We start from the raw sequence: 12,550 nt of genomic DNA on the forward strand, positions 1-12,550 counted from the left end.
GACGGCTTACTGCGAACACAAGCGGTACAGGCGGCGATTAACTCACGTGTGTCGGCGGCCATGGATGGCCACCAAAACCGCCTTCGAATGAAGGACAGGGTCCTTTGGAACCCTGGATGGCAGGAAAACAAACTGGAATGCGCCCAATCCAGAACCCGGGATCGAAGTTCGCGATGAACAAACAATTTTCCGGGTAGTCCGCCCCTAGGTCCTGGACGAGAGTGAAGGGCGTTCCTAACCAAATCCTCCACCTTCCAGGATACCATCCCCACTATACGAGTCGGAGGAAGGATGGTCTCGGGGGTTGATGGGTGGCTGATCTCTGCCATGTGCACCCTAGAAAGTGCATCTGCCTTTTGATTCTTGGACCCGGGTCTGTAAGATAGAATGTAGTCGAAACGGGAGAAAAATTGCTGCCATCTAGCCTGGCGGTTGTTGATCCTCCGAGCTGACCGGATGGCGAGAAGGTTACTGTGATCCGTCAGGATCTGGAACTGGTGCTTTGCCCCCTCAAGCCAGTGTCTCCACTCGGATAAGGCCTCATGGACAGCCAATAGCTCTCTGTTGGCAGCGTCGTAGTTAAGTTCTGCTGGAGAGAGTCGCCTGGAGAAAAATGCACATGGGTGGAGAAGGTAATCGATCTTAGAACGCTGCGAAAGTATGGCCCCTATCCCAGAGTCCGAAGCGTCCACCTCGACCAAAAAAGGACAGTCCCAATCAGGGTGGACGAGGACGGGAGCCGAGACAAAACTGGTCTTGAGGCCTCTAAAAGCACTGTCGGCCTCAAGGGACCACACAAAGTTAATTTTGGACGAGGTGAGAGCGTTTAAGGGTGCGGCAATTCGACTAAAGTTTCGAATGAATCTCCTGTAGAAGCCTGCGAATCCCAAGAATCTTCTGAGTTCCGTCCTAGATGCGGGTTGTGGCCAGTCCAACACGGCCTTGACCTTCTCGGGATCGGCCTTTACATGGCCCCTTTCGACGATAAAGCCAAGAAAATCCACTGAAGAAGCGTGAAAATGACACTTCTCTGCCTTGACGAAAAGCCTGTTCTCAAGGAGCCGCTGGAGGACGAGACGAACATGCTGCTGGTGCTCCTGTGGATTGCGAGAAAAAATTAGGATGTCGTCTAGGTAGACCACGACAAACTGGTCCAACATGTCTCGGAGGATGTCATTGACCAACATCTGAAACACAGCAGGAGCATTGGTAAGGCCGAAGGGCATGACCTTGTACTCAAAGTGGCCAAGGTGTGTATTGAAGGCCGTCTTCCATTCATCACCCTTCTCGATCCGGACCAGGTGGTAAGCATTGCGGAGGTCCAGCTTGGTGAAGATGGTTGCTGGAGCCAGCGGTTCGAAAGAGGAGTTGAGCAAAGGTAGCGGGTATTTGTTCTTTATGGTTATGTTATTGAGATGTCGGTAGTCGATGCATGGCCTCAATGATCCGTCCTTCTTGGTCACGAAGAAGAATCCAGCTGCCACAGGAGATCGAGACGGGGTGATGATTCCGGATGCCAGTGATTCTGTGATATATTCCTTCATGGCCTCCTTTTCGGGAAGAGACAGGTTGTACAGGCGGCTGAAAGGTAGGGAAGCACCGGGGAGCAGCTCGATGGCGCAGTCATATGGTTTGTGAGGAGGAAGAGATTGAGCTTGTTCTTTACTGAAGACCTCCGCTAGGTCGTGGTAGCATTCTGGAATGGAAGCTAAGTCAGCCTGGTGCTTGTTGGTCCTAAAGGGTCTGCTGGGGGCGGAGGCTGCTTTAAGGCAGTTTGCGTGGCAGAGGGTGCTCCATGCCATGATCCTTCCGGAAGTCCAGGAGACATGTGGGTCGTGCTGTCTCAGCCATGCTCTGCCCAGAACCACCGGAGCGACGGGGGCCTCCAATACCCAGAAGCGAATAGTTTCGATATGGTTCCCCGATAAGGTGAGTAGTAGAGGCTCCGTGCGGTATTTAATGGGACCCAACGGACGTCCATCAAAGGCTTGGGCTGGAAGGTCCCTGTCAAGAGACACCAAGGGAATCCCGTTCTGTTGGGCGAACCCGTAGTCCATCAGGCTATCGTCAGCCCCAGAGTCCAAGTATGCCTTTACTGCCACCCTTCTATTGTTCCATGTTAAAGAGGCGGGAAATAGGATGCCCGGGTTCCCTTGTTCCTGGGGGATTTGTCGTGTGGCTTACCAGGATCCCCCCTTGCTGTTGCACCCGGTCTCTAGGTTGGGAGGGGCAGTTGCGGATAATGTGTCCCGCCTCACCGCAGTAGAGGCAGAGACGCTGCCTCAGTCTTCTTTCCCTCTCCCCCGTCCCCAAACGGGTTCTTCCCACTTGCATGGCCTCGGGTGCTGACATCGCTCCCTGACAAGGAGGGGATTTTTCTCCGTAAGACTGGAAAACAGGGGTCGCTCGCGCTGCAGGAGGTCTCCTAGCGACTCCACGGGCTCTCTCGGTTGCTCGCTCCAAAAGTCTCTGGTTGTACTGCAGTGCCAAGTCAATGAGGGCTCCACAGGAGGTTGGTCTGTCCCTCAACAAACCGTCCTTGATCTCCTCGGAGAGTCCTCGACGAAACGCACTCTGGAGGGCCCTGTCGTTCCAGCCGCTGTCTGCCGCAATGGTCCGGAACTCCAGGGTGTAAGCTGCCACTGAGCGAGTGGTGTGCAAGCGTCCTGCGGCATCCCCCCCCATCCTTGGGGTGGTCAAATACGGCCAAAAATTCGGACCGGAAGGCTGAGTAGTCGGTGCCGAGGCCTAGTGACTTGTCCAAAGCTGCAGTAGCCCACTTGAGAGCAGGTCCGGCAAGCAGCGAAAAAACAAATGCAATTTTGGCCCCATCGGTAGTGTAGCGCGAGGGTTGGTGCAAAAAAATTAACTCACATTGCACCAAAAACCCTCTACAGAGCTCAAAATCACCCTCAAAAAAGCTAGGGCTAGCAATCTTGGGCTACCGGCTAAGGGAAGTGCTACCGGAGCTAGTAGCTGGTGTAGCATGCTGTCCTGTTACCAAGTCTTGCACTGGACTGGAACCTAGCTGGTCTAACTTAGTATATAACGTGGCGAAAGTTTTCTTAAAATTGTCCTCTAATGCCTCAAAACGAGTCTGGTGCGTCTTAAGGACTGAGCACATTACCTCCAAGTCTGGACTTCGTGGGATCCGAGCCTGGGGAGCGAGTCTAGGCTGGGGGGTGTCGTCTGGTTCCGACATGGTTGGCCGGAACGTACTGTTATGTACGTGAGGGTTGGAAGAAAACGACACCAAGAAGGATTTAAGGTTACCAGGTTTATTGTAACCTTTGATGATTGTGTGGGATGTGTATGCTACTCTAAGTGTTGGTTGCAGGATTAAGTGTAAAATTAACCATGTAAATAATTCAAGAGGATGTTGTACATGCGTGATGGATGAAATCTTCGTCTGACCAAGAAGGAAGGCACAAGGGAGATCCGGGGACAGGCAGGAGGTCGAGGGCAGGCGGCAAGCAACAATGTCTGAGTCCAGGCGAGTGATCAAGGATCGAGGGAGACAGTCCAATTTCCGGTAGGAGGTCGAGGTACAGCGCTCGAGCACACGGGACAAGACGGGCACTGCAAGGAGGACAAGGGACATAAGTCAACCAGACAAAAAGAGGCAAAAGACAAAAGAGGCGAGGACAACGAGAGGGAAGCCAGAGACGTGAATGCTTACTACAGGAGTTAACGACGTTCCGGCGTAGGATTAAAGGAGTGACTGGATCTTATGCTGTCCTCTTGATTGCTGCCAGGTGCGCTGATGAAAGCCAGCCTGCAGCTGCGACGAAGCGTGGGCGTGGTGCGCACGGCGCGTGCGGGGGCGTGTACTGGCATGCTGCCAGATAGAGTGTGGGAACCTGCTGCGGAAGAATCTCGGGTTCGCATCCGCGCCGTGACACTTTTTTTTGCATTCTAAATTTTAAATAAATGCGTGCAAAAGTCTGCTTACAATGGAGGTTTTGGGAGTTGCTCTAGTTTGCCTATAAAAAACCCTCTAAAAACACCTCCATTAACGTTTTATATACCCGCTGTAAGTATATATATGTAATGTAGTAACAATCATAATAACATGTAATATTTACGTATTTTAATCATTTTAAGCATACGGGGGGCATATTCATTTCACAGACGCATCACAATGTTCGCTTTTCCCTTCAACAACATAAGCATTAAGTAGCAGTATTGCTAAGTTCTAAACAAGATGTACGAACATAATAAAACAATCACTTACTGTACAATGTCTGCTCTAACTGGGATGCCGACTGATGGAATCTTCCTGTTTGGATGAAGAATAATTCAGAATCCTTCTATAGGTAATAACATTTATTTTCAAAGTTGCCGCAAACTAGCGTCTTCTCAGAGTCCAAGTTGGATGTCAAAGTTGACCAACGTTTCGGTTTATGTCCACAACCTTCTACTATCCAGGTGAGAGGCATGATTTATCATCTGGAATTAACTTTCACCAACACAGAGGCAATGCAGCAGCTCAAAATATCAATATAGCAGCATAAGCCAGTTAGCTCTCTGTGATCACAGCGTTGCCAAAAATAGTTCCTTTGCGTTATATTGCTAATACTACAATCATGTGATACATTTTCAGCTAACGGTATATAAATGGAGTATTGTTGGCGGTTTTTGGAGATTTTTTTAGACGGCGCAATAGAGTACCTCCATTAGCATTGTTAGCCGTCTCGTACTTGCTGTATTTTACGATTTACAATGCATTGAAAAAAGAAAAACATGTTTTTGTCTTACTTAAGGATTGGGAATGAAAGACAAAATGAAATAAATAAAAAAGTGCAGTTCCCCTTTAAAGACAGCATATACACTATATTGCCAAAAGTATTTGGCCACCTGCATTGACTCACAAATGAACTTGAAGTGCCATCCCATTCCTAACCCATAGGGTTCAATATGATGTCGCTCCACCTTTTGCAGCTATTACAGCTTCAACTCTTCTGGGAAGGCTGTCCACAAGGTTGCGGAGTGTGTTTATAGGAATTTTCCACCATTCTTCCAAAAGTGCATTGGTGAGGTGGAGAAGGCCTGGCTCTCAGTCTCCGTTCTAATTCATCCCAAAGGTGTTCTATTGGGTTCTGGTCAGGACTCTGTGCAGGCCAGTCAAGTTCATCCACACCAGACTCTCTTTATGGACCTTGCTTTGTGCACTGGTGCACAGTCATGTTGGAAGAGGAAGGGGCCCGCTCCAAACTGTTCCCACAAGGTTGTGAGCATGGAATTGTCTAAAATGTTTTGGTATCCTGGACCATAATTCCTCTTCCACCAAATTTCACACTTGGCACAATGCAGTCCGAAATGTACCGTTCTCCTGGCAACCTCCAAACCCAGACTCGTCCATCAGAAATTTCATGACTGGATTTGCTGCACAGGTGGCATCCTATGACAGTTCCACGCTGGAAATCACTGAGCTCCTGAGAGCGGCCCATTCTTTTACAAATGTTTGTAAAAACAGTCTCCATGCCTAAGTGCTTGATTTTATACACCTGTGGCCGGGCCAAGTGATTTATTTATTTATTTATTTAGATTTATTGACTAGGACACCTGATTCTGATCATTTAGATGGGTGGCCAAATACTTTTGGCAATATAGTGTATCTGTCATAAAGTGTTTTTATACGGAAAATTGTTATGATCCGCTGCCCGGATCATAGTCTGTTTAAGTTTTTCGAGTCACTTGTGTTTTCTGTTAGTTTTGGACTCCTTTAGTTCCTGTTTATGCACCTCTGAGTTTGTTACCATGGCTACGTATTAGTTTCACCTGCCTCTTGTGTTCGAGACGCGCACCTGTTTGTAATCAGAGACATTATTTAAGCCTGTCTTTGCCAGTCAGTCGGTCTGGCTTCTTTGTTTGCGTCACGCTACTGTTACGTAAGTTTTGCTTGTATCCTAACCCCTGCTAATGATTTCGAGTCTGTGCTAAGTAGTAGCCTTAGCTTCAGGTGCGATCGGCACCTTGTTCCGTCGGTTTGTTTTCTGTTTTGTACCTCTTTGAGTGTTCATTTACGATTAAACCATGTTCCTACCTGCACGTCCTGTCCGGAGTCGTCCGTTTGCATCCTGGGAGAACAAACCTCGCAGTAAGCTGCAACCCCGCCGTAACAAAAATTGTCCTTTGAGTAATTTCACTTCGTCAAACATTTTCTAACCGTTTACACTACGAAATAATAGAAGTTTGTAATATGATTCATGCTGATATCATATCAGAGTACTATCAGTATTGGCCAACACTCAAGGCTCTAGAACCAGTATGGTATCAGAAGTGTAAAAGTTGTATGGGGAGCACCCGCATAGATAAATAATACTTACAATGTTCTTAAAACTTCACTTGTGTTACTATTTACAAATAATCATTCTGTCTTACTCAAATGTAACAATTTCTTCTTGTGACAGCAAATAATGAACATATCCACTTCAGGTTGTTTATCCTTCAATGAGTGCGAAATAGTACGACAAAAGCATCAAAAATCTACAATCTTTGTACTCATTTTTCCTTCTGTGACATCTCCATGAATGATGTGTGATATGAATGCAGACAAGTTACAGTTGCTGAGAGGAATCATTCTTTAGCTCCATCTAATAATTCTCAGGGCATTGAAGGTATCGCGGCTGGATTGTTTTTTCCAAGACAGGGGTGTCCAAACTTTTTCCACTGAGTGAAAAATTAAAACATGCCAAGGCCATTTTGATATTTTTCATCTTCATAACCAATACAATATATATTGTAACTATTGGGGCTCAACTCGATTTTGGTCTCAGTCATTAAAGTGTTGAAAATAATTCATATATAAAATGTATTATTTTTACTTTAAACGCTAAATGTCTAAAGATCAACTTCAGATCTATCCATCGACATAAAGTTATTTTTTTTAAAATGTTTTATGCCCCTTTTTGTCTAAGTTTCTCTGTGGCAAAAAAAAACAAAACATGCAATATTTTCCCCCGAAAAAATGTTCAAAGTGGAATATCCATTGTGAAGTTTTTGGATTGGCAGACCGGGGTGGTGGTTCCTCTCTTTAAAAAGGGGAACCGGAGGGTGTGTTCTAACTATCGTGGGATCACACTCCTCAGCCTTCCCGGTAAGGTCTATTCAGGTGTACTGGAGAGGAGGCTACGCCGGATAGTCGAACCTCGGATTCAGGAGGAACAGTGTGGTTTTCGTCCTGGTCGTGGAACTGTGGACCAGCTCTATACTCTCGGCAGGGTCCTTGAGGGTGCATGGGAGTTTGCCCAACCAGTCTACATGTGCTTTGTGGACTTGGAGAAGGCATTCGACCGTGTCCCTCGGGAAGTCCTGTGGGGAGTGCTCAGAGAGTATGGGGTTTCGGACTGTCTGATTGTGGCGGTCCGCTCCCTGTATGATCAGTGTCAGAGCTTGGTTCGCATTGCCGGCAGTAAGTCGGACACGTTTCCGGTGAGGGTTGGACTCCGCCAAGGCTGCCCTTTGTCACCGATTCTGTTCATAACTTTTATGGACAGAATTTCTAGGCGCAGTCAAGGCGTTGAGGGGATTCGGTTTGGTGGCTGCAGGATTAGGTCTCTGCTTTTTGCAGATGATGTGGTCCTGATGGCTTCATCTAGCCAGGATCTTCAGCTCTCACTGGATCGGTTCGCAGCTGAGTGTGAAGCGACTGGGATGAGAATCAGCACCTCCAAGTCCGAGTCCATGGTTCTCGCCCGGAAAAGGGTGGAGTGCCATCTCCGCGTTGGGGAGGAGATCTTGCCCCAAGTGGAGGAGTTCAAGTACCTCGGAGTCTTGTTCACGAGTGAGGGAAGAGTGGATCGTGAGATCGACAGGCGGATCGGTGCGGCGTCTTCAGTAATGCGGACGCTGTATCGATCCGTTGTGGTGAAGAAGGAGCTGAGCCGGAAGGCAAAGCTCTCAATTTACCGGTCGATCTACGTTCCCATCCTCACCTATGGTCATGAGCTTTGGGTTATGACCGAAAGGACAAGATCACGGGTACAAGCGGCCGAAATGAGTTTCCTCCGCCGGGTGGCGGGGCTCTCCCTTAGAGATAGGGTGAGAAGCTCTGTCATCCGGGGGGAGCTCAAAGTAAAGCCGCTGCTCCTCCACATCGAGAGGAGCCAGATGAGGTGGTTCGGGCATCTGGTCAGGATGCCACCCGAGCGCCTCCCTAGGGAGGTGTTTAGGGCACGTCCAACCGGTAGGAGGCCACGAGGAAGACCCAGGACACGTTGGGAAGACTATGTCTCCCGGCTGGCCTGGGAACGCCTCGAGATCCCCCGGGAGGAGCTGGACGAAGTGGCTGGGGAGAGGGAAGTCTGGGCTTCCCTGCTTAGGCTGCTGCCCCCGCGACCCGACCTCGGATAAGCGGAAGAAGATGGATGGATGGATGGATGGATGGAAGTTTTTGGAGGTCAATAATTCATAACAATATTGCTCTTGTTTAACTATCATTTTTTGAGCAATAACAGTACAAAAAAATCAGACTAAATGTCTCAGGGATCGAAAAGGCCCTCACAAGTGTTAAAAATATGTCATATATCAATATGTATTATTATTATTATATACAGTACAGGCCAAAAGTTTGGACACACCTTCTAATTCAATGCGTTTTCTTTATTTTCATGACTATTTACATTGTAGATTGTCACTGAAGGCATCAAAACTATGAATGAACACATGTGGAGTTATGTACTTAACAAAAAAAAAGATGAAATAATAATATTTATATTCTAGTTTCTACAAAATAGCCACCCTTTGCTCAAATTACCTTTTTGCACACTCTTGGCATTCTCTCCATGAGCTTCAAGAGGAATGGTTTTCACTTCACAGGTGTGCTTGAAGCTCATCGAGAGAATGCCAAGAGTGTGCAAAGCAGTAATCAGAGCAAAAGGTGGCTATTTTGAAGAAACTATAAATATAAAACCTGTTTTCAGTTATTTATTTATTTTTTGTTAAGTACATAACTCCACATGTGTTCATTCATAGTTTTGATGTGACAATCTACAATGTAAATAGTCATGAAAATAAAGAAAACGCATTGAATGAGGAGAAGGTGTGTCCAAACTTTTGGCCTGTACTGTATATATTTTTTTAATTTCTACTTTCAACTTCAGATCTATTCGCCAATTATAATTTTTTTGTAATCTTTTGAGCAATGTTAGGTTTAAAGTAAAAAAAAAAAAAACAGCCTGCATGGCAGTTTTGTGTTATTAGATATTTTCTTGTTACATTTCACCCGTTTGCTCTTTTATTACACTTATGCTTTTTTTGTAATAGTATTTTATGTTAAAAAAATCAGCTGCGGGCCACAAATGGCCTCCGGTCCGCACTTTGGACACCCCTATTCTATGACAATCTGGTTTGATACATTTAAGAATGCTTTTCAGACTCAAAGGTCCTGAGTTCACAGTAATACATCAAAGTAATTATAATTGTGAATTGCATAAATTTATGTTTTTTCCATGGGAAGTACATTTGCAAGTGATATCCCAAAAGTTTTGAGCGGTGTTGTATAAAACCGATTTTTTTAAAATCCTCAAGAGGCGTGATGAATGCAAACTTCCGTACAAGCACAAAAGTCCACGTTAAAAAAATATACGGCGTCAACGTTAGATCTCGCTCTCGTAAGTGTGCATAAATGTTTTTAGTGAGAGGATGTCAGGATATCTCAAAGTGGTTCTGCGGTACAAGTCCAGACCTGTAAGGATTTCAACATCTCTGACTCGAGCCGTGTGCATCTTCATCAGGTCTTCCACCCAGGTGGACTCCCGGTCTGATCTCTGGAGAAAGCGGTTGGGGACTTTTTAGAGTTTTTTTGGGGGGAAATTTTAAAGAGTTGTGGTGTGTGCTGCTTACATCGCAGCTCTCGTCGTTGTTGGCTTTGTGTGGCAGGATGAAGGCGGCACAGCTGAGAGGACCGGCACATGAATCTGCAGCCTGTCTGAAGTCCAAGCAGCTGGTCAGAACCACAAAGAAGTGAGTTGGGATGGGGATCGAACCGCGTGCAAACCTGCAGTTAAGACCAGAAAAAGGTTTCAAAAACATGCAGATTTGCTTATGTGAAAGCACAGAAGTAAACAAATCGTATGTATGTTGACTTTTAAACTTACCCAAAATTTCGGACTATAAGCCGCTACTTTTTTCCTACACTTTGAATCCTGCGGCTTATTTATGGATTTCGAAAAGGCCTCCACAAGTGTTAAAAATATGTCATATATCAATATGTATTATTATTATATATATATTTTTTCATTTTTAATATCAACTTCAGATCTATTTGCCAATCATAATTTTTTTGTAATCTTTTGAGCAATGTTAGGTTTAAAGTAAAAAAAAGTTTTGTGTTATTAGACATTTTCTTGTTACATTTCACCTGTTTGCCCTTTTATTCCACTTATGTTTTTTTGTAATAGTATTTTTAGAATATGCCTGCAGGATGACTGCTGGCCATAATGCAAATAGTTAAAAAAAAACAAGCAAATAGGCATTAAAAAGGTGTGTTATTGTTTGTGCTATGGCGCCATCTTTTGGACGAGTTCACTCACTGCAAGTGATGCAGTGCCCTTGTTTTTTTTTTTTTAGAGCTTTCAACCGGAAGTAAAGGTGCCGTTCCATCTTCTAGTCGTTCATAGCGTTTCTACTCATATGATTTCTTCATTCATAATTTCAAGCAACGTTTGTAAGTCTTACAATATAACTAAAACCATTCTTACTCACCCAACCGTCCCATGTGTGATGTCTGCAGGAGTGTTTTCATGCATATTTGTACGTGCTATCGTAATGTAAATAAGCTAGCGTCGTTAGCATTAGCATAGTATGCTAACAGTTTTACAAGTTTCTGTGTTAGTATTATTAACTTACAATGGCCTTCTTTTTGTATATTTTTATGTTCACAAATTCCTCAGTTAATTCACCAAGACGTCTTCATGGAGTTATTGAGTCTGTTTAGCTGATTGGAGAGCGAGCTTCCGCAGTTTGGAATACTCGTAAAGACATTTGTCATTAAAAAGATACCGTGAATTGAAAGTATGTGGTCTTAAGGCAAAGTTCTAGCAAAAGGCAAATCTCTTCTGAGTTTAGTGTGGATCTATCTTTCAGGGTGTGATCACATAGTACAGTACATTTCGGACTATAAGCCGCTACTTTTGTTCTACGCTTTGAACCATGTGGCTTATAAAATGATGTGGCTAAATTATGGGTTTTTCTTCGCTGAAAGCCGTCATACAAATAGTTCTCAAAAAAACAAAAAACAAGCAGTGTTTGTAAACCTTCTGTGTAGACTGGAGCTTTCAAATGGAAGTCTGTCTTTTAGCCGTCCATAGTGTTTCTACTCGTATGGATTCTTCATTCATCACTCCCAGCAACGATTGTAGGTTTTAGAATATAACTAAAACAATTCTTACTTACTAAACCGTCCAATGTGTGATGTCTGTAGGAGTGTTTTCGTGCATATTTGTACATGCCATAGTAATGTAATAAAGATAATGTCATTAACATTAGCTAATATGCTGACACGTTTACGAGCGTCTGTGTTAGTATTAACATACAACGGCATTGTTTTTGTATTGTTTCAATTTCACAAATTCCTCAGTAAATTCAAAAGGAGTTTACTGAGTCTGTTTAGCTAATTGGAAAGCTAGCCATGACGATGACTTCTGTTTTGTTAGATCAGCCGTTTGACTGCCGTGTTACAGACACCGTTTGGAAGCAATTAAGGTATGTAAATAAACATTCTGTGTAAATAACTCATTTTGTAACGTATATATCTGTGGCTTATGGTCCGGTGCGGCTAATATAAGGAAAAATATTTTTCCTTCTAAAATTTAGTGGGTGCGGCTTATATACCGGTGCCCTCCATAGTCCGGAGCCTCACAGTCTCTCTACCTTGGAAGACTTTGAGGTCTCTGACTTCTGCCACAATGTCAATGTCGTTATGGGCAGGATGTGGCGTTTTGCCAACCGAAGGTGCTTAGATGTTGGCCACATACTTAGCAATATTGTGAGTCAATGCTAACCTGCTAACATGCAATCTGTTCTGACTTCAACCCTCAATCACCTGAGGAAGAAAAGGTCAGAAACCTACTGTTGAATCTTGTCAATGGAGTCCATGACGCCGTCAGAGTCGTGATCGAAGATGGGTCCAGTGAGAACGTTCATCCCATTTCTTTCACCGGCGTATTTCTTCAAAAGCACTCCCTGGAAATGAGTCCATATCCCTGAGAGCAAACGAGGGAGACAAGTGTGAAGAGTGTGAGGATAAAGTACTTTGAAAATGCGGGGATTTATGCAGAATATATTTCGAAAGGTTCTTACTCTTGAATGCAGGGTACATTGGAACAGTGTTGGTTATGAATAGAGCGTCGTATTTTCTCTTAATGTCCCTGGATAATTCTGTCAACACAGGAAACACATCATCATTGTGTGAATGCTCCAAAGCATTCACACATATGGTTTTCCACACCAAAATTCATCTATTTATTCTTCTTCTTATTAGTATTTTTCTTCTCCAGAATTTGGCGAGTTCTACCTTCCACATTTTTCACCCGATTGAACCCGTTCC

General features: G+C 44.7%; 1 protein-coding gene across 1 annotated transcript in view; it reads right to left on the bottom strand.

Moving 5' to 3' along the window:
* Positions 1-8,814: 8,814 nt before the first annotated feature.
* Positions 8,815-12,550, bottom strand: part of enpp2 (ectonucleotide pyrophosphatase/phosphodiesterase 2) — a 53,487-nt gene continuing 49,751 nt past the window's right edge. Inside the window, exons 22-25 of the mRNA XM_061983422.1 lie at positions 12,304-12,381; positions 12,074-12,206; positions 9,847-10,000; positions 8,815-9,770 (exon numbers count right to left, since the gene is read on the bottom strand). Of these exons, the coding sequence (XP_061839406.1) occupies positions 9,600-9,770; positions 9,847-10,000; positions 12,074-12,206; positions 12,304-12,381 (536 nt within the window). The 3' untranslated portion in view covers positions 8,815-9,599. The remainder of the gene's footprint in view (positions 9,771-9,846; positions 10,001-12,073; positions 12,207-12,303; positions 12,382-12,550) is intronic.

Source organism: Nerophis lumbriciformis, linkage group LG21, assembly GCF_033978685.3.
Source record: "Nerophis lumbriciformis linkage group LG21, RoL_Nlum_v2.1, whole genome shotgun sequence".
NCBI classification, from domain to species: domain Eukaryota; kingdom Metazoa; phylum Chordata; class Actinopteri; order Syngnathiformes; family Syngnathidae; genus Nerophis; species Nerophis lumbriciformis.